Source organism: Parasteatoda tepidariorum, chromosome 2 (genome assembly GCF_982258835.1).
Source record: "Parasteatoda tepidariorum strain Cologne lab strain chromosome 2, Ptep-v5.0, whole genome shotgun sequence".
NCBI lineage: Eukaryota > Metazoa > Arthropoda > Arachnida > Araneae > Theridiidae > Parasteatoda > Parasteatoda tepidariorum.
The window spans coordinates 16,160,252-16,186,938 of record NC_141756.1 but is presented as its reverse complement, the minus strand read 5'-3'; the positions used below and the strand labels follow the sequence as shown (position 1 = coordinate 16,186,938).

The 26,687-nt window shown below is 31.5% G+C and overlaps 2 protein-coding genes across 3 annotated transcripts in view; one reads left to right on the top strand and one right to left on the bottom strand.

The window, feature by feature from the left end:
- Positions 1-26,687, bottom strand: part of LOC107448829 (uncharacterized) — a 228,833-nt gene that overhangs the window by 127,874 nt on the left and 74,272 nt on the right. The gene's annotated exons all lie outside the window — the stretch shown is intronic.
- On the top strand, positions 906-25,934 carry LOC122271133 (serine/threonine-protein kinase haspin-like). The gene is made up of 10 exons (XM_087156903.1): positions 906-1,038; positions 4,460-4,656; positions 9,668-9,798; positions 9,948-10,124; positions 12,448-12,510; positions 16,160-16,251; positions 18,722-18,795; positions 18,890-19,124; positions 23,927-24,038; positions 25,694-25,934. The coding sequence occupies exons 1-10, from the start codon at positions 966-968 to the stop codon at positions 25,902-25,904; spliced, it is 1,365 nt and encodes a 454-aa protein (XP_087013029.1). The 5' UTR covers positions 906-965; the 3' UTR covers positions 25,905-25,934.

The window sequence follows — 26,687 nt, the reverse complement described above, 5'->3', positions numbered from 1 at the left end:
ATAAAAAATGAATTAAGAAGTACAATGCTTCAAGAGAGATTAAATAGTTTGTCGCTGATGTCCATAGAATGTGATATTCTCAATACCATAGATTTTGAAGAAGTGATTAACGATTTTGCTCGTCTTAAATCTAGAAGGGTACCTTTGCAATCAACATAGAATTAATCTAAGGATTTTAAGTTAAGCGAGTTACTTTTGTAGATTATTTTTTATATTTCCTATTTTTTTATAGCTAGTAACTAAATAAAAATAAATTTAGAACCTTGTTTGTCTTTCTTTATCTATTGTAACTAAATAGTGTTTTCTCAAGGTCATAGGGGCCCCATGATCCTAATGTGCCCAGGGCCTCAAATAGTTTAAAGACGGCCCTGATCGCACGTTCTTCGAAGGGTGGAGGCTAAGCTATATAATAAGGATTATGAATTCTGATTTTTAATTTCAATTTTCGGATGCATAACACAGCGGATGCAGCAACATAATCTTATGATAATAAGTGTGTGATGAATTGCTTACGAAGCTTAGTTCATAACAGCTGGGCACAAACTTTAGCAGAGAGAGCTAATCAGTCAATCTCATGACGATCTGAATAGCAGTTCGAATCTGGTGGTTTTTCTTTACTTTAAGTAAGAAGCTTATTTGGTAAATTAACTGGAAAACATGAAATTATTTGACATTTAGTACCCCCCTATGTTTTTCTTTCAAAATCAAGACTTCAGATTTCAAATAAAAGCATTTTTCCATTGTTAAAAATTAACAATCATATAATTTTATCTCGTTATATAATGCAATACACGTTTCATTATTCACTTCAACAATAATACGTTTAACAATGTTTTAACCATACGTCACTAAGAATCATAGAATAATCTAAATATTAATTCCTTATCATAAAATTCATTTGCTGCGAAAACTATTGAATCTTACTCATACTATAATTAATAAATAAATAAATCCACGAACAGAAGATGGACGAAACAGAAGCTAAAGAAATAGCAAGAATTATATGTAAAATCAGCTCTCACTTTTATACAAATGCAGGTAAAAATCTTTTTATTAAAATCTGAGAAAACAGCATCATTCCATTTTTTTTCAATCACAGAGATTTCAACCTATTTGAGGGTATCGGTCGCCACCATCTACAGGCTGACTAAATATAACAGATAGCGGTTAAGAGCCGTGGTGGCTCAGGGGATAGAGCATTTGTCTTCCAATGAGGCGAACGGGGTTCGAATCCCTGTCGGTACGAATTCCACATCCGGCTTGCACCGACCACAGTGCTGACGTGAAATACCCTCCTCAGTGGTTAAAGTCCCCTTGCCATCAGACTAACCGTGGGAGGTTCTCGTGGTCTTCCTCTCCATGTAACGCAAATGCGGGTTAGCTCCATCAAAAAGTCTTCCACGAAGGTAAATTTCACCCAATACTCGATCCAGGAGTTCCCCTGTCTTCTGGATCGGGTTCAAAATTACAAGGCTACGGAGCTGAACATTAATAGTCGTAAACCCATAAAATTCGATCGACTGTTCAACGACGGTTACAAAATTATAAAACAGCGGTTAAGAAATTGTTTGCCAGTCGCCACTCGTTTCGACAAAAATAAATTCCAAGTGAATTTTATTATTACTGTTATTGTTTGATAAACATGGAATTATTTTCAATATTTTATAATACTCTGAAATATTAATTGATTCCAAGCTTGTTTCCAAAAAAATTTCGTTATTTTAGAAAGGAAGCTAGTAATATTTTCCCATATTTTGAGAAGTACTTCATAAGTTATACGAAAAAAGTACACACCTTACATAATTAATGTCAATAGTTTTTTAATAGTTCATAATTTTCAAATTCTTGAAAAAAAGATTTAAAAAAAAGTGACCGTGTTTAAAAATGTTACAACTCGCCGTTGACTAGAAGCAAAATTTCCGAATTTTACCCTTTACTTGATGATGCATCTATCAATGTTTGCTGAAATAACTTCAACATAATGATTAATCAAAATGGTTCACTGAGAAAAAGGCGTGAACAAACTACCAGAATATGGTAACATTTACCATGTTTCTAGCTCTATGGGATCAAAAAATCTTGATAATTTTTAATGAAACGTTAACCTTTGAATGTGCGTTAAAATTCGGTAATTTGATACAGTTTTGTAATTTTAACATATTATCTTGGAACATATTATATAAGAACCATTTATTCGGACAAATTTACTTTTCAGTTTTGTAATTTTTACTAAATGTGTGTCAATAAGAAATATAATTTAGAAAACCAGAATCTCTGGTTAACTATCATCAAATGAATGAAAAAATGACCAAATAAATGGTTTAAATATCGTATATTTTGGTTTTATTACCAGAATCATGTTTTATTTTCATAAAAATGTCATTGCCATAGAGTACAGTAATTTTAACAAACCTCTCCCTCATTGTACAAGTAGGACACAATTTTCTTGCTCCAAGCATAAAAGGCTTTAACTCTAGGATGAACTTCTTTTTGTTCGCAGAAGCTTGAAATGGTCACTAAATACTGTATCAATTGTATTATTTAATGCCATTTTCTAGTGTTGTAGTTGTTTCTAATGCTGCTTGCTAATACCAGCAAGTCTGCTTGATGAAACCAAACGAATTTAACGCACAGGATGCATTACTTGAATTTCAGTTGTGCCATCTATGGCCAAGAACACGATTTCAGCCATACACACATCACAACCATATTATAAGGCGAACCCAATCATACATCCATTCATGCATCCGCATATCGTAATTTTGACCTGAACCGGAGAACGATCAATCTCCAATTCAGTACCCTCAAAGATATGATTTGTTATGGGAACCTGGAGGGCTTTTTGACCCAACAGATTTAACGTGCACCAGTCACCGGCGGGGATCAAACTCATCTCTTGGACATGGGCCCAACGCCCTACCAACCAGACTATCTCGGCGCCTAGCCATTTTCTTAATATTTCTTATCTATCTAGAGGCATCTTAAAATACTTTTAAGAAAGTTATTTCATTTCTTTAGACAATATGTTTGCCAAGGGATCATATAGGGACAAATTTATTATAAAATCATCCACTATCCTCATCCTTTTATCTTTAATCTTCTCAGCGAATAATCTCTCACACTTTCTTTCCAAAATGCAATCTCGTTATTTTAAGCAAAAAATAGACGGTGTAATTTTAAAATAAACCGTGATTTCTATTTTATGAAAATATCAATTTAAGGATAATAAATATTTAATCATTATTTTATAAAAGTTTCGAGTTTTCTAAATTATATTTATTTTTCCCACACATTTATTAAAAAATACAAAACTGAAAAGTAAATTTGTCCGAATAAATGGTTCTTACACCATGTTCCAAGATATTATGTTAAAATTACAAAACAGTATCAAATTACCGAATTTTAACGCACATTATAAGACGATATTTTATTCTCTTACTTTACCAAAGCGTTTCATTAAAAATTATCAGGATTTTTTGATCCCATAGAGTTACCATATTCTAGTAGTTTGCTCGTACCTCTTTCTCAGTTTTAATGAATCATTATGTTGAAGCTATATCTGCAAACATTGATAGATGCATTATCAAGTATTGTATTGTACTACCAACAGCTAGTGTCCCGCAGTGGACTGATCGTTGAGACACGGTTTCCAGCAGATCGCCGATGTCAAGCATCACTGGCTACGGTCAGTGTGCGGGGGGGGGGGAGACCACTTGGATCAGTCTGCGTAGGGAACGAGGGTAAGCGGTATTGGTCCTCGTTAAACTGTTCTACCGTAAAGTGCTCGATTTCGCGTGCAGGTCGTCGAACTACCGAAGCGGGGGTGCCATCCCCTCTGCAGAGGATCAAAATTGTGATGGCATGTACTCGGATCATCCTCAGGGATGTTTCCCAGACCGTCGCTAATTGCGCAGCTCTAGTGCAACGTAAATGAACTACAACAACAACAACCAAAACGGGATAAGATATTTCCGTGGTTTACTGCACACAAACTTATATTTTATAACCGTCGTTGAACAACCGACTCAATTTCTAGGGTTTACGACTATTAACTCCTTAGCCTTGAAATTTTGAATCCAATCCAGAAAACAAGGGAACTCCTGGATCAAGTATTGGGAGAAATTCCCCTTTGTGGAAGACTTATTGATGGAAGTAACCCGTATTTGCGTTACATGGAGAGGAAAACAACGAAATCCTCCCACGGTTTGCCTAATGGCAAGAGGACTCTAACCCGTGATCCGTCAACCACTCAGGATATTGTGCGTCAGCACTGTGGTCGGTGCAAGCCGAATTCTACCAGCAATAGCTGGAATTCGAACCCGGTTCACCTCATTGGAAAGCGAACCCTCTACACCTGAGCCATCAAGAGTCACACAGACTTATAAGTGAGAATGTAGATAATCTTGATAAAAAGATACCAAAAACATTACACTAATTTTAATTTTTTTTTTCACTTTAGGCTCTGATAATGTTGTCAAAAACTGTTTAAAAAACCCTAGGCACTACAGATCACGAAACTTGTGCCATACTTTGAAAATTCTTCTCGGGAAAATCAAAGAGAGTCAACCACCAGATGTCCATAAACCTTTTTGGGGGACCATCAATGGTTTATTAAGAAGATCAATCGATGTTTTATCAGAAAACTCATCAACAACGGTAATATTTTTTAAACAAAAAATTTATAATTGTATTCTGTTGTGAAAAAATTGCAAAAAGCTTATATCAAAAGTATTTTTTAAAAAAAGGCTTTTTTTTTCTTTAAAAATTCTTTTCATTTTCACTTCAACGTAGCAACAGATAAATTGAAAAAACCTTCAAGAAAACTTCAGAGTAGCAAGAGATATATATCTAAGCATACATTCTGCCTTTTATGATTATTTTTCTTCATTGAAATAATGAATAATGAAATTGCATTTTCTTTTCTTTTTTTTAAGTTCATTTAGTTTAGATATTACAAGCCTATCCTTAACCCTAATCCATTTTTAAAAATTCTAAAGGCTGTGTTTTAGAGTAATTTTATCAGTTAATTATAGATTAATTAATTTGATATTAATTTAATTAGAGATTAATTTAAGGCAATATGAATCATAAATAACTTTATTCGAAGAAAAAATAAAAATTACCTTTAATAGTTAGTAAATAAACTTGAGAATAAAATTAAAAGCATAAATTTGTTATAAAACGACAAATATATTTTTAAATTCATATCTGTTTTTAAGATTAAGATTTAAGATTAAGATTTAAGATTAAGATTTAAGATTAAGATTTAAGATTAAGATTTAAGATTAAGATTAAGATTTAAGATTAAGATTTAAGATTAAGATTAAGATTTAAGATTAAGATTTAAGATTAAGATTTAAGATTAAGATTTAAGATTAAGATTTAAGATTAAGATTTAAGATTAAGATTTAAGATTAAGATTTAAGATTAAGATTTAAGATTAAGATTAAGATTTAAGATTAAGATTTAAGATTAAGATTTAAGATTAAGATTTAAGATTAAGATTTAAGATTAAGATTTAAGATTAAGATTTAAGATTAAGATTTAAGATTAAGATTTAAGATTAAGATTAAGATTTAAGATTAAGATTTAAGATTAAGATTTAAGATTAAGATTTAAGATTTAAGATTAAGATTTAAGATTATGATTTAAGATTAAGATTTAAGATTAAGATTTAAGATTTAAGATTAAGATTTAAGATTAAGATTTAAGATTAAGATTTAAGATTAAGATTTAAGATTTAAGATTAAGATTTAAGATTAAGATTTAAGATTAAGATTTAAGATTAAGATTTAAGATTAAGATTTAAGATTAAGATTTAAGATTAAGATTTAAGATTAAGATTTAAGATTAAGATTTAAGATTAAGATTTAAGATTAAGATTTAAGATTAAGATTTAAGATTAAGATTTAAGATTAAGATTTAAGATTAAGATTTAAGATTAAGATTTAAGATTAAAATTTAAGATTAAGATTTAAGATTAAGATTTAAGATTAAGATTTAAGATTAAGATTTAAGATTAAGATTTAAGATTAAGATTTAAGATTAAGATTTAAGATTAAGATTTAAGATTAAGATTTAAGATTAAGATTTTAGAAAATGAAAATATTCTATTATAATTGTCCGTTTACAAACATTCTTATTCATTTCTGAAACTAATACTTAGTGAAAATATATTATAAAAATGGAAATAGTTTTTGAAGACTACATATATAAAGCATATTGAACAATATAAAAAATTAAAGGGCAATCTAAATTATAACATGTATATATATTACATTAAACTTAAGCTAGCTTTATTTAAATTTTAAATTAAACTTGACAAGCACAAAACTTAAATTTAACTGAGCATTTTCACAATTGAACAGAAGAGCATATTTTCCACAATGTTTTTTTTCTTCGTAAAACACTTCTTCGTAGTCATTCTAGATCCTATATCCTTAAACTATATACTGATGTTTCTCCTGACATGGTTATTTATTGTGTATTTCTTACTATGATGTAGGTTGTAAATCAATTTTTTTTTTTTTATGTATAGTGGCGGTAGCATCATTGGAGTATTAAACATATTTTTGGCCTTATTAGATACGTTCTAATTATTATGAAAGAAGGATATTTATTCCAGTAAAATAAACAAAATCTTTCAAGCAAACTTAATTTATTATCTTTGTAAATCTTATTATAAAGAATGTGGCCATATTTTCGAAATAATAAATTAAAAAGGAGGTGCTTCGTGAGAAGGATTTGGAGATTCATTGCTTCCATTAAAAATTCCAAAAAAAATTATAATTGAACGGTTGAGTTTAAGGCAGAAGCCCCCAGTTCTAACGCCAAGAATTCAAAATTAAAAAGTAAACTGAATTGTTCCCGACGGACAGTTAGGAGCATCGGAAGAGTCCCATGGTTGGCGATTTATCGAAAGATAAAAGAGCCAGAAACAAAGTCAAACCCCCATAATCAATATTAAATTTGAAAATAATTTTGCTATAGCTAATCGCCAAAAATGATCGTGAGAATTTGTTTAACTCTGTAACTAAAACATTTTTGTGTTAAAAGAAATAAAGAAAAAATAGTTAAAAATAGATTTTGATGTTAGATTTAGTCACGACAGTGAATTAATGAGTTTAAAATTTGTTTTGAAATAAAATGTTAGTCGTTACATCGAGAAGAAAGGAATAAAAATATTTATATTAGCTTTTTAGAAAATGTAACAAAAATTAAATAATTAGTTTAATTAAAATTCACTTAAGAATGACTAAAAAAAATTTTTTTAATATTAAGGAAATTTTAAAAGCTAGGAAATACGTAATGCCTATTATGGCTTCACACTTACTAAACATAGATAAACAATTTTTATTAGCAAGCTATTTCCTTATTTATTTTGCATAACTTATGCATAACTTTGCTTTTTTTATTGATGAACACAAAGCATTTTAAACTTTCATTTTTAGTATCTTTTAACAGCTAATAGGTAACGTTTTCTTACTTCACATTTTAGGGTTATCAAGAAATACTGTATATTTTTTTGGTTTTTCTTTATTAACGTTTATTTTTATCACTTTATCTATTTTTTACAAAAATTAGAATATTTTTTCAATTTTTACTTAGTTTAGTTCATAGTTAACTTTTCCTCACATCGTCTTTTCATGATATAAAGAAATTCTTACAATTTTGAAGTAGTTTTTCCTTAGTACTTTAAGTTTCTTGTTTTATCTCTTTCTTACTAGTGTAAGAAAACTCTTATATTTATTTTATGTCTACTAGTTAACGTTTCTTTATAACACTCTTAGAGGAAGAAAATAACAAGAAATGTCTAAAAAAACGCAAACTTTTAAGTGAAACAACACTTTATGTTTAGTTGCATGTATAAGAATTAATTTATTTTTCTATCAGGTCATTAAATAAACTTGTTTTTTAAGAAAAAACTTGTTTTCTAAACAACTTATTGCTGTTGCTAGCTATATTTAAACTTACTAAATTATAGCTTTAACTGTTCTTCATCTCTTCAAGTAATAAGTCTCTGAAAACAAATATTAAATATGTCATATTCAAAACAATGCGTTTTAACCAATGTGACTCTCAAAAAAATAAAATTCTAAATGTGATTTTCCGTAAATCAGTTGTTTACCGGCCTTGCCTTATCAAATTACATAGGGGAGAGTAGGTTCAATTGTAACATTTTTTACTTAACTATTTTTAACAAACAAAAAATCCAATATATTATTAGTATTAATTGACAGACGAGTAAAGTAGAAAATCCTCTACTAGAAAAAAAATAATTACCTTATTTTAAATGTTATTATATTAGTTGTTACAATTGTCCCCACTTACGGGGTCAATTGTAACAGTTCATAAATTCAACTAAAACATAGTTAATTATACATATTATCATAGTTGCGATATATTTTTTTTATTGATCAAAATAGTAGTGATATTTTAGGAGTAAAAATAATAATGAGCAGAGACCTAAAGGGTTAAACTTTTAACTGTAAGGGGTTAAAAAATTTAATCTATGCTGTGAAAGGTGACAAATGAAATAATGCACATGCAACATAATATAAATGATATAGGAAACTACTGGCGGTTCTTAAAGAGTGAAGTAATGGTTTGTAAACATAAGATTATTTATTTTCAGCTGTCGTCCCTTTACTTATTGTTACAATCGTTTCCAAGACGCCATTTCAGCTTCATTTGTTAAAAACATTGCTAGTTAATTAACAAAACTAATTTTTTTTATTGAAATGTTAATTAAGGTGACCACTTACATATTCGGTTAATAAATTTTATTTGTTTAAACAAAATTACTTTGTTGTAATATAATATTCTAATACCAAAAAAAAGTATTACGTAGCGTGAAAATATCTTTTGTGATGTAACTCTCTCAAAAGTACATAAAAATGGCTGCCATCAGGGGTATACATGTAGATTTATTAAATACACCTTGTGCGCCACCTAGGAACCAGATCTAGAACCCGACACTCGAAATTTTTGCTCTGTTACAATCGTACCCTGTTACAATAGACCCCACTCTCCCCTACTATTTTCCTCTTTCAAAATTTAAATATTCTGGTATGAACACAAAACTCTGTAATGAACACAAAACTATACACAGGGAATGAACGCAAAAACAGATATAACTGCTAACGGCATTTTAACGCTGAAATTAAAGATAGCTACTTGTTTCTCTCAGTTTTAGGATTGGAAACCGTTTTCAATTTGATGTCTATTTAGTTTAAAATTGCTTTACGCTAAAATTAAATTAATTTAGAATTACTTAATTAAAGTTTTAAAAAAAACTAAAATCGATATTTTATTCAAATTATTCGATTTCATTTTGAAGTCTATTGTAAAATTTTCGTTTAAATATTGTTTGATACTTAGAAACCTTTTGAACGCGTCGAATAGTATTGACACCACATTATTTTCTCCATTCCCTTCAACTCATGAAAATTTTTCCAGTGTCCTTCACTCCAATTTGTGACTCTAAAATGCATAGTTGTTTACAGTTATCATAGTAATAAGTGCCACAAAATTATTTCCAGAGAGTTGATAATTGCGCGAGGAGAAGCAAAATTATGTTCAAAGTATTTTTGACAATTTTTTCAAATACATTTCTTATTTCTATTAAAAAAGGAATTACAATTGATTTGAATGTTCTGTACTTTAGATTCGAAGCAGACGTTTGCAAGCTGTTTCAAAAAATCTTCGAAAAGAAGAATGCAATAAGGATATTCGAACTGTTCTGAAAGTGTCCGATATGAAATGTCCAGTTCCATTCTGGTTTGCAGTCCCCGAAATGTAACTATTTTTTTTTTTTTTTGCTTGTTCATTAGCTTGCATATTTTTGCCAGAACTTTGAATAAAGATTTCTTATTAACTGGAATTTCTTTTTTATAATAATACACACGCGCAGTAATTTATATTCATACTATATTTCTATTTCTAAGGTTTCACCATTCAATCAAAAAAATTGCAGAAGGAAGTTTTGCAGAAATTTACGAAATCAAGAAAGCTAACGGAGAAAAAAGAATCGTTAAGATAGTAGCAGTCGGGGATGTGGCACCGCGAAGCAAGGAAGTGCAGTTAACTTTCAAAGAAATGACCAGTGAGATTTGTGCATCATTGTAAGTGGACTCCTAATGTGTCTTTCTTATTTCAGAAACTGAAAACAATAATCGTGAATAAGCCACTTTCAAGTGTGGCCATATTCAAAACTTTTCCATCAACCATGGAAACTGAAGTTCAGCGCAGCATACAGGTAAAATTTGTTAAATAAAAAAAAATTTGGTAGTACGTTTTGAATATTTAACGTTTCTTGATTTTCTTAAAAAGTTATTGCAATTCACTATATAAACTGGTCATAATATACCTGTATAAAGCATGTAAACTTATTTTAAAAGACTATTGGTTACATATATCTAATTTTGAAAGTTCACTTCAAAATAAAAGTTTTGTCGAATTAAAGTGACTTTAAACCACTTAGGTAATTTACTATGATAACTAATCTATGCTAACTTACATTTAAAAATCGTTATTGTAGCACAATACTTTGTAATATTACTCTCAAACATTTTGGGGTATTTTTCATTTGTGTACCAACAAAATTGATTCAAACTATATAGTATGAAAGTATTTAAACGTTTGGTTTTTTTAAATTCAAAAAACGGGTTGCTATGTTTGAATTAAATAATTCTTAAGTTTGATGTGTCATTTGTATGAAGGCTAGTTTAGTTTGTTCTTTAATGAATTAAACTACTGTACATGCTAAATATTTAATGTCATAATTTTTTTTATGATTGCAAAACGTTATGAGCTGACAATTCATACTAAACTGTATTTTTCTTAAAGCTCCAATGTCAACATTATTACAATGCATGTCACACTGCTAAAGTTGCACTGCTTTCTTTAGAAGTTACGTTTCAATGAAATAATTAAAAAAACTATTTATTAATTATTAGAATAACTTTCTCTTCCAAAATGGATTTCTGCATGACTGATCTACGATAAAACTACATTATAAAACAAAAAGTATTTGCAATTCCATACATCTGGGTGACGGACTCGGAATTACGGTCCCATGGTTCTCAGTAGTACACCGAAGTAAAGCTGTTCTAGTTCATTTACGACGCACTAGATCTGCTCAATGGGCTATTGGCGACGGTCTAAGAAACATCCCTGAGGATAATCCTAAAACATGCCATCACAATTTTGATCCTCTGCAGAGGGGATGGCACCTCTGATTCGGTATCCCGACTACCTGCGTGGGAAGTCGAACACTTTACGGTAGAACAGTTTAACGAGGACCAATACCGCACACCCCCGGTCCCTACGCAGACTGATCCAAGTGCTCACCCATCCGCACACTGACCGCAGCCAGTGATGCTTCACTTCGGTGATCTGCTGGAAACCGTGTCTTCACGATCAGTCCACTGCGGGACCCGAAGTCAAGCATCACTGGCTGCGGTCAGTAAGCGGTTGGGGAACACTTTGATCGGCCTATGTAAGGATCGAGGGTGCACGTCATCAGTCCTCGTTGAACTGCTCTACCGAAAAGTGCTCGACTTCGCACTCGGGTCATCGAGATACCAGAGATACCAAAGCGGAGGAGCCATCCTCTCTGCAGAAGATCAAAATTGTGATGGCATGTCTTAGAATCATCCTTGGGGATGTTTCCCAGACAGTCGCCAATAGCACATTGTGCAGCTCCAGTGCGACGTAAATAAATACCTACCTCGTGTGTCTTATGAACGCCCCTGTGGTGAAATAGGTCAATGGTTCACTCACACTACTCATAAAGAATTGGAGGTCGTAAGTTCAATCCTTGAAGCCGATTGAACAACCAGAGTGTATACGCAGCAACTTTAAATGTGCCTAGACTGAAATATTGACTGAAAGTCAGAGGGATACAAGCTCAGGTGCTATTCACGTCACCTAACGGGAGTCAAAAAGAGTCAAAATCACGCCGCCTAACAGAGTTTTTAATGGTCATTAAAAGATGAAACTGAGGCTAGATGGACATGGTTGTACCATGCGGGGCAATTTAGCAGGATTTACTCATGTAATTTCCAAGACGACGATATCAGATGTCATGTTGTAAGGTCCATCGTTGGCTGGTATAGGGAGAATGGAATTAATTTTATAGACTATTCGCCCAAATACCCAAACCTGTGGGGTGGATTCAATTGCTGAATGCAACAACCATCTAAAGTCGGCGAATAAACGCATGTGTCTTCACCAAGGAAGAGAATATCACTTGCTATCATTCAAGGACTTGTAAAAAGCATGTCCTGTAAGGTTGAAGCAAAAATCGACTTTCTTGGAGACTCTACAAACAAATGAATTTGGATGAGCTTTATTTTTCTTTTGAATTACTATAAAATGTTTTAATACTTATCGATGGCTAGTATGGAAGCAATATCTTTGAATTCTTTTTGTTTCTTCTTACAGGGAACTATCGAAATTGGCCAATGGAACAGAATATCGTTGTCCATCGTACCCTTACATATACAGGCAAGTAGATCCATGAACATTTTCCATAAGCTCTTCAAATTAAAAATATATCCTACTTAGAAATGTTCTCTTAAAAAAATTAGATTAAAAATATAAATATATTATTGGAAAACTATGAACATATTATATTATGAGAAAAAATATTTATCGCAATTCAGCTTTATCAGGCATCCCAAAAATGATCGATGATTTGAGAAAATTAATTTTAAAAAAAAATGAAACAAGACGAAAATGTACGACTTGCTGTTTTCTGTTCTACGTATTTATTCACACCAAATTTCGCAATTTTTAACAAAGTTCATCGAAAAATTTGTTCCTTAACAGTAAAAAATTCTTAAATTTGAATTTATGCTGAATGTCAGACGTTTCTAACAGAAATATTTGTACGGGTATCTGTTTTTGTCTTAACATTGCACAACATAATTGTTGAAAATAGGGCCATTTTTAAAGCGTACCTCTTTTATAGTCAAAATTGCATTCTGGTAACGAATAACGATTTTGGGGCATCCACTAAACTAACTGTCCCATTTATCTCATATTTATTAACATAGTAACAATTCACAACTCAGATGATGTATAAATCTCAGTTCTCTACTTTTCAATACGCACAAAAATGTAGTAGAAACCAGAATCTTTCGGACTGAAGTTCTCTGAAAGAGGGTCATGTTATTGAAAAGTGAAAATCAACCCTGTGACCGGGGTAGGCGTTCCAGCACCCGCCGCTCTACGACCTCTATAAAAAATATTTCAGTTTTCCATCAAATGCTATAAAAGTATAAATTTCAACTGTAAATTCACCTTGAAAGAATAAATCATCCCTGCTGTTCGATCGGTGTTCTAGAATGATGTCACAGGCCCAGAAAAAATCTTGCAAGTATAAAAAATCTTACAGTGGTCTGCAGTGATTGAACAGGATTAGTCTGACTCGGTTTTGGAAGTTTAAAGTAGTTTTTAGAATAAGACTTTTTTTTGTGATGGGAATAGAATTTTTTTAATCATTAAAAAAATCCTGCCTTGGAAAAAATCTCTAATATATAATATATCGCACAATGGTCTGGCAAGATTCAAGAGGATTAGTTCAACGTGGGCTTGGAAGTTTCAGACGACGCAGTTTTCGAACGAGAGCTTTTTCGTTGACATAATGATGGACATATTAAATGACTAGTCTTACAAAGATCGAATGTCTGGACACGATATATAGGCAATTTCGTTCTATAACCGGACCCAATTTTTTGGGTGTACGGCTAGTAATACTCAACTCAGCATTATTGTAGTTTTTGATCCAATCCAGAAGACAATGGAACTCCTGGATCAAGTATTGGGAAACATTTTGCCTTCGTGGAGGACTTTTCGATGGAACTAACCAGCATTTGCGTTACATGAAGAGGAAATCCACGAAAACCTCTCACGTTGAGCCTTATCGAAAAGGGAACTCTAACCCATGATCCGTCTACTATTGAGGATATTTTACGCCAGCACTGCGGTCGAAGCAAGCCCGATGCGAAATTCGTATCGACCTGCCATCGCTGGGATTCGAAACGGATTCACCTCATTGGAAGACAAAAGCTTTATCCCCTGTGCCGCCATGGCTCAGGCAATTTCATTAAGATTGTTCAGGTTTTCATAACAAGCTTTTGAACCAGGTTCTTCGAAAGGAAGCTAAAATCCATTGCTAGCTTAACAAATATCGCTGATTCAACTACAAAAATCTCACACTGATAACATATTGCATGGATTTAAAATTTTAGAGGATACAAAATAAAAGTTTTTATTGTTTCACCCAAAAATATTTCATGTTGGTGGGATGGTCGTTAGTCTCTTTTTATAGCAGAGGTAACATCTTTGCAGTATTTAAAAACATTTTGGCCTTCGCAGATTTGCGACTGAGTTACATTTTATATGAAAGAATTGAACAAAATGATTTAACGAAAAATTGCTTTATTACTTTTTAAATATTATTGGAAACAATATGGCCATATAGTTATTAAAATTTTAAAAAATGAAAATAAAATGCTCTTTTAAAGGGATGTAGAGATTCAGTGTTCCCCCATCAAGAACTAAAGTTTATTTACCGTCGGGCAGAAGAGCCAAGCCCCATAGCTCTAACATCAAGAATTTAAAATTAAAAGGAAAGTGAATTGTTCCCAACTGACAGTTAGGAGCATGGGAAGATATCCATGGTTGGCGACCTATCGAAAGATAAAATTGCCAAAATCAAAGCCAACCCCAGTAATCAATATTAAATTTTGAAATAATTTGGTTATAGCTAATCGCCAAAAAGACCGTGAGAATTATAAATATGTAAGTTTTTGTGGTAAGATAAATAAAGAATGAGGAGTTAAAAATTGATTTTGATGTTCGATTTAATCGCGACAGTGAATTAACGAGTTATACATTTGTATTGAATCAAAAAGTTAGCCGTTACATTGATTGTTAAGAAGAGAATAAAATATTTATGTTTGCTTTTTATAAAAGGTAATAAAAATTAAATAATTGATTTAATTTATTTAGGAATGATTAAAAAAATTAAATTTAAAAATTAATAAAATTTTAAAAGAATGGAAATATGTAGTGCTTATTATGGCACCACAGTAAGTGTATCCGAGTGATAGTTGGTCAGTGTGAAATTTTGCCTACGAAATACTCTACGCGTATTACTAAGTTATTTAAGTTTTTTTTTATTGTTATGCAAGGAAGAATAAGTTATTTTGAATTCCTTTTTTAAATAACTTTTGTAGCCTATTAATATTACAACATCATAAGTAATAATAGCCAAGATTGTTTGAATTATTTTTTTTAAAATTTAATGTGCAATTTAAATAAATGGGTAGATAAATTTTCTTTGGCTTACAATAAGTGTTACTTGTTACATCGCAATTTTTTTAATTTTTATGAGAATAAAAGCAGTCATAGTTATGGCTTGCTTCATCATAATTTGAAGAACATAAAATTTAGAATTAAATTTTCGTGCATTCTTTAAGATGTGCTAGCATGTGTACAATTTCCCTATCAATTATTGTATATTTGACTCAAGAGAAGTTTAAAAACTATGTCCCAAATTTTTTCCTGGAACAAAGACGTATGTACTTCGATATAATATTAGCTATATAGTGTTATTTGTGTGCCGAAGTTGGAAAAGTAATCTTTCTTCCCACTGCATTAGTATTTAGTCTCTTTAAAAATTTTAATTTATGAAAATATTTCTGAGCTTCGAAAAACAATTTTTGTAATAAATTGAAATGATTTGGTTGGATTTCCACATACTTTAGAATCATCGGTGAATTTAAATAAAAATTTGGCAAATATTTATACAAAAATATCATATTTCAGAAACTTTTTAACACAATTGCATTATTAGTTCTAATTTCATACAACACTTGGTTGCCATGAATAGGAAAAGTCTTCCAGTAGTCTTTAAGATTGAGATTGAAACTGAAAGTGAATTTAGATAATAATAATTTCAATACATTTGATAAACCAGGTGACTAGTTGTTTAGAAAACATACGATAGCAAATATTTTTCTTAAAAAATCTTTCTTTAGAAAACAATGACTTTCTGAATTTTTAAGCAACGCCTTTCTTCCCTATCAATGTGTTATATGAATATATGTTACTTGTGTGTTATATGAAATATCGTTTATTCTTTTAGGGTGTGTGTTGTGCAAGACGTGTTCCCTAATGCTGCTTCTTCTGCTTGGAAGTTGTTTAATTTAAAAGAAAAGACTGATCATCCTTGTCCAGGTAATGTTTTAGGATGGAAGATATTTTCAATCAATAAAAATATGTATTTACTCACCACTTCACACAAGAAATAAAATTTTTAGCTTTTAGTATATCATATAGCCTTATTATAGTGCGGCTTTAAACAGAAGTCCTCGAGACTAAAAGTCTGGGGCTGTCTGCTACTATGGTAACAAGCTAGAGCACATTTCTAATGGAGATGAAATGGAGGAAAGAAAGTATCGATTGGTTTACTCACTACGACCTATGCCAAGATTAAGACCAAACTATTCACCCCACACTCCTATTCGAAGTGTTATTTTCTCGTAACCATAGTACCCGCCACGATGGGAGATGGGTGTCTGGAGGAGTTCTCTTGAAAGCCGCACTATACTCTTCATATGGATGTTTGACTGAATGTAAACAATAACAAACTACAGGAAACCGGAAGAAATTTAGCAGACTTACTGTGTATCCCTCCGCTTATCTCGTGTTTACGAGGCGATGAATAAACACGTTTAATATTCTAGGAAGTTTTATTATTAAGATTTGTGATTAAATGTACGTGCTATTTTAGAGTTTTCTGTAAATTATAAATTCTAACTAGTTGTGAGCCTAAAACAAATTTTACAAAATTAATATCGCAACATAAAAAAAGTGTAAGGTTAGTCATGTTTTGAGTGTTATCCCTGATTTGGCCATATTTGTGTAAAATAGCACAGTTTGTTATTTTGTGGGAAGCATCATAGCAAGTTGCAAGTCTTCCAAATTTATTCTTTGTTTGTTTCGTTAAAAGTTAGATTGAAAGAACGCGTTATATCGAAGAAACTACAAGTATAATAATTTTGGATAGCGCATTTTTATAAGCTTAGGCGCAGAAATCAGTCGGAAGTAGTAATACCACGAATTTCAACCCCCAGCGCCATCTGCGCTTAGTTTTACACGCTCAACTATCCATAACATTTAGCATCATTGCTATTTTCAAAATGCCATCTGTTTATTTCGATTGTTATCTTCTTTAAATTTTAAAAAATTGTTTGAATCTCACTTTACTACGTTTTATCAAAACATTATTTTCTACACCTTAGCGGTATTGCGATTAATGGGAACATTTCTTCACATGCGCTGTGAAGTTCAAGTAACTCTTAACTTTTGCCTATTAACAAAGTAAATAAACCATTTATAAAAATTTTAACTAACCATTTCCCTACTAGTTAGTGTGCAATAATCCTATCTGGAGCTTAGCATCTGATGACAATACTAATTCCAATCTTCTCCTGACCTCTAGAGGCATAATTTGCCACAGGAATTACCGTATCATCAATCATAATTCCGATAATTTCCTAAATTACTAAAATCCTCCAAACTCAACTGGAGCTTTGTGTCTAATATCATACATAAAATTAAATCGTTTTATGATCAGCACAAACAGAATTCTTTGACACATAGCTTCCGAAGGGAATTTACAACCAATTAAAATTTTCTTTAATGTCCGACTAGCTGGGATCATCAAATTTTGACTGCTGCTCTGTGCTGGATGACTAAAAAAACTAAATCTATCTGACAACTATAAGCAAAATTCAAAAGCATATTATTGAAAAAAAAGGAATTTAAAGTCAATCAAAACTTCGATTACTGCGCGAATGGCTATATTGTTTAAATTTAAACTGGAGCTCTGTGATAGCAGGAAATGCATAGTAAACAAATTGGAAGGGTTTTCCTTGCCGACTTCCGCTCCAAAATGGCCACCAAGATAAAAGATAGCGGGTTTATAGTTTCAACATGCAGAAAAACATACACGCGTGTAAAAAAAACTAATAAAAATATCATAGATGGATAGTTTGCAGCGTAAAATACTTACCCGACTCCGGACAAACCACTGTCTAAACACAAGCAATATATTTTAATTAATTTCAAATACAAGAACAGGACAATGCTACTTTGGTTTGTTGACAATTGCAGTTGTCACAATGGGGTACTGATAAGAAAACACCGCCAATACTTTTTTTTTCTTTTGAGAATCAGCGAATCCAAGTCATTGATTAGAATTAATAGATTCGAATCAACAAATTTAAATCGGAAAATCAGAAGTAACAGAGCCGACCGGCCTGTGTAGGGGGCAGGGAACTGTCCTTGCATCAGAAAGGTCCTGGTTTCGAATCCCGGGCAAAGCATGGATGTTCCTTTCTCTCTCTGTGTGTTCTATGTCCTTTCTCCTTTGTGTGTGAATGTGACCAGCCCTATAAACGAGTTGTGGTTGCGTGAATGGCGCGGCAGAAGTCGAATTCTTGGCCATAGATGGCGCCACTGAAAAACAGGAACAATCGCACCCCCACTGCCTATGTAGGCATACGACAAAAAAAATAAGTAACAGACTTACTTTGTTGATACAAATCACAGTTAATAAGTTGATTATAATTGATTTCACTGTAAATAACTGATTACATGAATGGTAACGAAACAAATAACTATCTCTTTTTTTCACTACCAGAGCATTATTCATCAGACCAAGCATTTATAGTTATTGAAACAGAATTAGCTGGAACAGATATGGATGAACTTAAGGTTGGTATACAATTTGATAATAAAAAAAATAATTAAATTTGGATTCTGAAAATATTTTTAGATTTTACTTAATTACTTTCTTTAATTTTTTCAGATCATAAGCTATTTAAAAGCTCTTTCTATATTCCACCAAGTAGCAGCTGGGTTAGCTGTAGCTGAGGAGAAGCTCCAGTTTGAGCATCGAGACCTTCATCCCGGTAATATCTTAATAAAAAAGTGTGGAAACGATGAAAAATTAGATGTATGCTTAAGGGGTGAAAGATATCAGGTAGAAACTTACGGTATCAAAGTAACCATCATTGATTTCACGTATTCAAGATTACAAACGGGTAAGAACAAGTACTGTACCAAGATTATAACTGGTTCCTCTAAAAACACCCAGTGGTTTGAAAAATAAGTTTTAGCATAACGGAAAGATAGAAATTTGATTCATTTTGCATAGATAACTAGAGAATTTTTCCTCACTAAATATCAAATAGTTAAAAAGATCATAAATAGATGGCGCTGCTAACTGAGATAAACTATAGAACAGTGTTTTCAGACTAAACTGCAGTTGAAGCAACAATGTAGCTCCAAATGCAAATATTTCCGTTGGAATGATCAGACGTACCGCAGAAAACATTGTTTTTGTGGTATGTCCAAGGTAACAAGATGTCCTCAAAACTTGAGGACTGTCTTCGAATTTCGTTGATTGTCCTCGAAAAATTTTATACTCTTCGAGGACAGAAAATTTTCCCAATTTTAACATCGGTTCTCAAATTTCCTCGTATTTTTCCTCGATCGCATACTTTTTTTATGTGCAGTAAAGTATCAAAGGAGCAAGAAATGCGAACGTTTTTTTAAACAAGATAGTTTTGCCTTTCAGAGAATGCAAACGAAAAGCAAAAAAGCGCCATGGATGAAAACGCAACGCACATCTTAATATAATTTCAGTAAAAAAATATGCAAATTTTAATTATCATGTACAGATTTATTTTACGAGTTCTTAATTGAAGAATTTTATACGATATTTCAAAACTGCTTCGAAATGAAATCTGTAGTTGAAGATGGTTCTACCCCTGATATTAGTTATCTTTGTTGCTCATATAAATCAATATTTTCAATAAATACATGCGTATCCTTAAATCGTAAAACTTTCCGAAAACGGTCCTCAAATCATGGATCATGAATCTGGTTACCTTACATATCTCAAATCAGTTAAGGCCTTTAACGATTTTTTTAGTCAGCAGCCCCTCCTTATGGCGAATTTTTTAACCAATTTTGATATTTCGTGAGACGAAACTCTTTCATTTCTTAGACAATGCACAGAAAACCATATATATACAAAGTATTGCAAAATTATTAGATCATACCAAATATCTCTCATTTTTATGGTACACTGCGTAAAATAAATAATTTTAAAATAGTGAAGCAACTGAAATAGGTTATATTTTCTTAAATAAATCAAAAAGTGAAGAAAAAAAATTTAATCAGTTTCAGACAGCATACGATTTTTCAAAATCTGTGTTATTCATAGATATTAGAACGTCTATTTCTTTTCTCAAAATCATTTGAGTTATGAAAATCTTTTTATTTCTTATTTGATAATCATTCGTAAACTGTAACTTTGCATCGCACAAAGCACAATCTATAATATTATTTTAAAAAAAAGTGAGAATTTAATGTATTTATTTTCATAAGAAAATTCACAATGCCACTCGAAAAAGAATTATCTGAGCTGGAAGTTCGGAAAATTGGATTTTTCAAACGCTCAGGAAAGTCCGAATGTAAAATATCCACGATAATTTAGCATTCTAAAACCGATGTTCATAATGAGCAGAAGTTATTCTGATGGAAAATATGAAAGATCAGATAATAAGCGTGAATTATCAGCTCTGGATAGATACATTTTCCAACTTGCATCGAAACAAGTAACTTGTTTAGTCTCGCAGAAGTAAATCAGACAACTGGAACATTCTCTCATGCAACTGTATTTCGTACTTTTTTTCAAATGTTGTTTTTCGAAAATTAAAAAAAATACAAAACTGCTAAAGCATTTTAGAGGAGAGAGGCTGTAGTTGGCACATGAGGTTATGAGCAGAAATGCAGTTTGGGAAAATATTATTTTCTGCCGACGAAAGTAAGTTAAATTTAGATGTCCAGGAATAAATACTACGGGCATAATTTGCGAATAGAACCTCGGGATTTCTTCAGTAGGCAGATGGGTGGTGACTCGATAACTGCGTGAGGAGCTTTTGCGTATGATGGTAAATGCGACCCTGCCACGAAAACATTGGACTTAAGTTCTCTGGAGAAATGGACTCAAGTTGTTATCAACCATTACTTTACCAACACTTTATATGTATAGATAATAGTGGCTTTCTAACATACAATGAATCTATGCAAAAGTAAAGGTCGGCAATAACAGGACTTGGAGGATTCCACCTAGTCATGATTGATATCAACAAAATAGTCCTGGGGCTGCCCTGGAGCTAAAAGGTGATAGGAAACTGCAGACAGCTATCACAAGACTAATCAGTGGTCATACCCGCGGACTGACATTTGTTCAGGGTCAAAAGATTCCTGAAATGTAATGTGCACCAGGCTACACCTGATCATTTGCCGTCCTGTATAGGGCTAGAGAAGAATTTTATCTTGGAGGGTCCGGCAATATTATATGATTTTCTGTCGGTGAGCGGTCTAGCCTTGTTATAGGCCAAGTGGAATAAGTAACAACAACAAAACACTTTATATGTATTGGTCCACTCCTAAAAGGTTCAAACTAGATATTTCATCAAGACAATACGCAATGCCATGTATCCCAATCAACTAGAAATCAGTTTCAGAAAGAAAAATTCGAAGTCCTTAGCTAGTCAAGCCTGGTCCTGATCTTAATCCTACAGAAAACTTGTAGGGTTACTTGTCAGAACGATTGAGTGCAAAAAACCGTCAATATGACTCTTCATGAAGTAGCTCTTGTGGATGAATGGGACAAATTTCCTGAAGTTTTGCTTAAGAACATGATTGAGTCGAATGAAAATCGAGTCTGAAGTTATCCAGAAAAATTGAAGATCAACATCCTTTTAGTTTTGTCAAAGAATTTCATTTCAACTGGTGGTCTTATAATTTTGCAACAGATATTTAAGGGGGGAATTTTTGATTTTGTTAACAAAATATTTATATTTAGACATATCTCATAAAAATTGTATGCATAGATTTTTTTTTTAATTCATTTTTATTAACCTAATTTAATTTTGGAAAATTTAGATTACATATTACAAAATGCACAAAAGCCATAGTGGTCTCATAATTTTGTTACACACAGTATATCTCCATTTTGATTTTTTAATGTGAATTGTCGGTTATTTTTACCACATCCAATACTTAATGTTTGCTATCAGGGCCCAATAAAAAAGAGAGACAAATATGGAAGCCAATGACTCTAGAGTGCCCGGGCATGATTAATAATAAATCACATCAACTTTTCCAATCATAAATGTTAATAGTATGTTTAAATTTTTAATGCATTTAAATAACTAATTTTTATTTTATTTTTCCTAATTCTTAAAAACATACCAAAACTTTTCATAAGAACTGTAGAAACGTAACGCACCCTCCCTAATGTATATTTTTAGAATCTTTATATAAAATATAATCCTAAAAAATCAAAATTTGGTACCGATAAATAATTAATGTCATTTCCATTAACCAAAACTAACAAAACTCAAAATAGTGTTCCACTGAGTTTGCTGGATTAATGCTAGGTGTTACTGAGTTAGTGAAATCACAGAGGCGTGAAAAAAATCCCAGAGGCGTGTCCTACCTTTTTTTCTAAAAACATCTCTAAAATATCTGATTGGAAAGTACGGGTTATTGCATTTACAGCAAGACTTTCAATGAATTAAAAAGGCGGACAGTACAGCTTTCTCGAATCTCATTTGTTATTTTTACTGATGTTAGTTTTAAAGCTTAATTCTGTCTCGTGAAAAACGATAAAGAGAATAAATAAATAAAATAATGTAAAAGTTTTCAGTCATTAATATAATATTCGAGTAAGAAAAACGTGCTTTCTATTCAATTATGGGATGGTTCATATCACTTAGACGCTGTCGGGCAGTTATTTTGTAGCACTCTGTTGACCGTTTATTATATTTTATGAAGTTTTAAACTCGTTATCTTGATGGGGAGCTAATTCATGCTCTAACGAATTTACTGAACAGAAAAGTACAATCTTTGTGCTTTACTTCTAATTTTTCATTCTAAAAAAATTATGGGCAATAAAGAAATATTAATATTGTTTTAATTGTTACTTGATAATATTTAAAGTCCCATAATAATGATTATTTAGCCTTATAAATAATAATTATTTAGCCCTATAAGTAAGGATTATTTAGCTATATAAATAATTATTGTTTTCGTTAAAAAAAATAATCCCAAAAAACTGAAGTGGTAAAATCAGTTGAAGTAGTTTTAAAGTCATTTTTAGACCTGTTAACAAAATCAAATTTCACTCTCTTAATGATAATATTAACTCTGATAATTGCTGGAGTATTTACTGTATTTCTTTGACTATATCGGGCAAACTAGATGTGCTTTCAAATTTAGACATAAGGAACACGATAGATATTCTTATTATCAAGAATACGAGAAATCATCAAGCACATTGCTGGAATCTTGGACATAAATTCAATTTCGACGATGCTAAAATTATTTCTATTCCAGTCATCTTGATTCCCTGGAATCTTGCTTTATTCTTAGGAATGCTGATTCACTTGTTAATGACATTAGTTCCTCTCCATTGCACATGGAAGTACATTTTACCCTGATTTGCCACTCTCGGCCCATGGAACAAATGGCGTAGCTTCTAATTTAATTTAAATGAGAGAGCATTAATTTTTAAGATATTTAGTGACAAAGTTTAAGATTTGGTTGGAGATAGCGAGCAAAGGTTGGAGCCCCAGTACTATTAAAAAATAAACTTTTAGGTTTGATTTTTTACCCATTATATGACCGTATAAAATATTGTATTTGCAATTTACGAAACTTAAATGTCGCTTTCAGACTTGGAAAAATACAACAGTAAAATTTTATAAAAAAAATAATTTTTTTTCTTTAATTGAACGTAATATAATAAAACACCCTTCTCTTTCAGAGGATGGTGTTAAATACCTAAAAATCGATCCAATATTTGATGCGAAACCACGTGCACGAAAAGGATTTCTTGATCACCGTTTCATTTATGGAAAAATGAGTGAATACACAAAGTAGGTGAAATATGATAAGTCAAAAATGAGAATAAAAACAAAAATTTCTGATCAATTTTTATTTATTTTTTAAAAATTAGAGTTTTCAAATAATCAATATTTAAGTGAGATAGAATAAAACAGTTTTCTTACTTTGCAAGATTTTTTTGTGGTTAGTAAGAGCAAGGGAGGTGTAACATAATTATAAACCAGTTTAATAGCAGGTTGAGTTTAAATGTGGCAAAAAGCAGATAACATACTAATAACATACTAACTAATCACATGAACTAGTATCAAATGTTTTAATCTTAACTTAGCCATTTTCTACTTCAACAATGGCTGATCAGAGTAAGTAAACGGTTTTTTCTCACTACCATACTGCTAGAAATTTCACGGGAAAAGTAGTTAAATAACAGTTCATTTAAGTGTTAGTTAACCATTTTTCCCGTGTTCGTTTAAATGTCTAAAGAAAAACCGTTTTTTAACTAATTCCATCTAATACGGTTAAGCAACCAGAATTTTATCACACCAACTATGCCCACCTAAAGAAACCACTTAGTTTCTTATAGCATATATTATAGCTTAGAGGGCTATTCAGTCCTCATGACCAACAGAACAAGGGTATGAGTTCTAGCATTGACACCACAGTATTTTCTCTATTCCCTTCAACACATGAAGAGTTTCTATATCTTGCACTCCTCAATTTGTGACCCAGGACTATGGAAATGCAATACTCTCATTTACGCATACATAGCAACGCCATAAAGCTACTTAGCACAAACAACTCCAGCAACTCCCTCTTACATTAGGTGAAACAACCAGGTAAACTAATTTAACTACATTCAATGGTTTATTTGATAAAACACAGCTTAACTACCACCTAACGCCAATGTCCGTTATCTAACGCAAAATCTAGCTCCAATGTCCAATTAAATTTTTTTATGGTTTTGAAATCTTGCTTGTTGTAAATGGTTAAAGCCGTACAGTTTTGTATTCATAATATTTTAACCATACTAGTTGTGAACGGTTTCAAAACCATAATGGTAAAAAAATGTTCTTTACCGTAAACTTTACGGTTAATTGGATGGACAGACTGCTGCCGGTTATTCGACCATAATAAAATTCCAACATTGTAAGTAAATAGTTTTGACCAGGGCTCGAAAAAACTCAAAAATTTTACCCGTCCCCCAGGACGGCTTGTCCAACAATGAACCCGTCCTCGTTTGAAACTTACCCGTTGTTTCTAAATAAATAAAAATATAATTTTTTCATATTTATTACGAACATTTATATAAATTGCTCAATGAATTATTAGTTACTAGGATTACATTATAAAGTAATAAAAGAAATACTAGGTTATTAATAGTAACCTAGTACTTCTTTTATGAAATAATTTATTTCATAAAAGAAAGAAATAATAATAATTTATAATTATTGAAAATGTATCACGAACATTTACGGGAAAATGGCCGTCCGCGCGGACGTCGGATTCGAGAAATTCGTTGTCCGCGGGGAATTTTTGACCACCGAGGGCGGGCGGTTTTTCGAGCCCTGGTTTTGACGCCTTATATAAGTAAATTTTGTAGGGGTTTTTTTCAGCAGTTATTGTTTTCCAACATCATTAGTTTATTTTTATAAGTGTGAAAGCTTACTTCAATTAAAATCATAATTTTCAGAAAGAGATGGAGCACGTTTAGTCCCGGGACCAATATCCTATGGCTGCAGCACATAGTTGCAGTTCTGCTCGAAAAAGTTGGAAAATACAGGAAAACACAGACACTGAGTAGCCATGAAAAAACAGCGTTGATTACTTTGATGATTCACATGAGAACGTGTCTTTTGTTTAAGTCAGCAGCTGAATTTGTCCGAGAAGAAATTTTTATTTAAACGACTTCAATAAAATGACGAAAATAAAACCTTTACAGCTTTTCAGTTTTAAACCTGTTTTATTCATATAATTAGAATTTTAGGAAATTTAATAATAAATAAAGAAAGAGTGAACGATATGCGTCTACCATATAATTAATAATAAGCTTCGAACTTTCTACTTGTTCTTTAAAAAATTACGTTAATACAATTTGAAATTATAAACTTAGTATTAAAAAAAACTTTTAATTATTTTGGCTTTTTAGTCTCCCATGAATGAAAATTAATTAATTTGTACAAAGTTTCAAAATCATTCATGAAAGTTCAAGAAGCCAAACACTTGTACACAACTATAAAAGCTGTTTATCCACAAATAATTCCATGCAAAATATAACTTTTAGTAAATATTTTTTATTGAGTGAATTGTAAAGTGTTAAGAGAATTGTAAAGTGTAGTGAATTGTGAAGTGTATTGAAGTGTAAGGTGTAATATTTTTTACATAATTTTAAAGGATTTATCTTTATATGGAAAAATACAAAATTTGAGTGAAATAGGGCAAATAGTTTCTGAGAAATCAAATTTTAAAAATGTGGCTGCTTTAAAAGTTGATTTCTCAGGAGCCATTGAGCTGATTTCGCTCAAAAATTTTATTTTGCCATTCGAAATTTCATTCTTTAAAATGAAGGGAAAAACTTACAATTCAAAAGTTTTTTTACTATTATTAAATAAATAATAAATATTTACTAAATTTTTTTATTTTTTATGGAATTATCTTTGGAAAACGAATTTTATAGTTGTGTGTAA

What these genes read in the sequence shown, in the direction of transcription:
- LOC122271133 (XM_087156903.1), top strand. Translation starts at nt 966, where the DNA reads ATGGACGAAACAGAAGCTAAAGAAATAGCAAGAATTATATGTAAAATC. An exon ending in TCGTACCCTTACATATACAG is followed by an intron (nt 12,511 to 16,159) that starts GCAAGTAGATCC and finishes TTATTCTTTTAG; the next exon opens with GGTGTGTGTTGTGCAAGACG. An exon ending in CAGATATGGATGAACTTAAG is followed by an intron (nt 18,796 to 18,889) that starts GTTGGTATACAA and finishes TAATTTTTTCAG; the next exon opens with ATCATAAGCTATTTAAAAGC.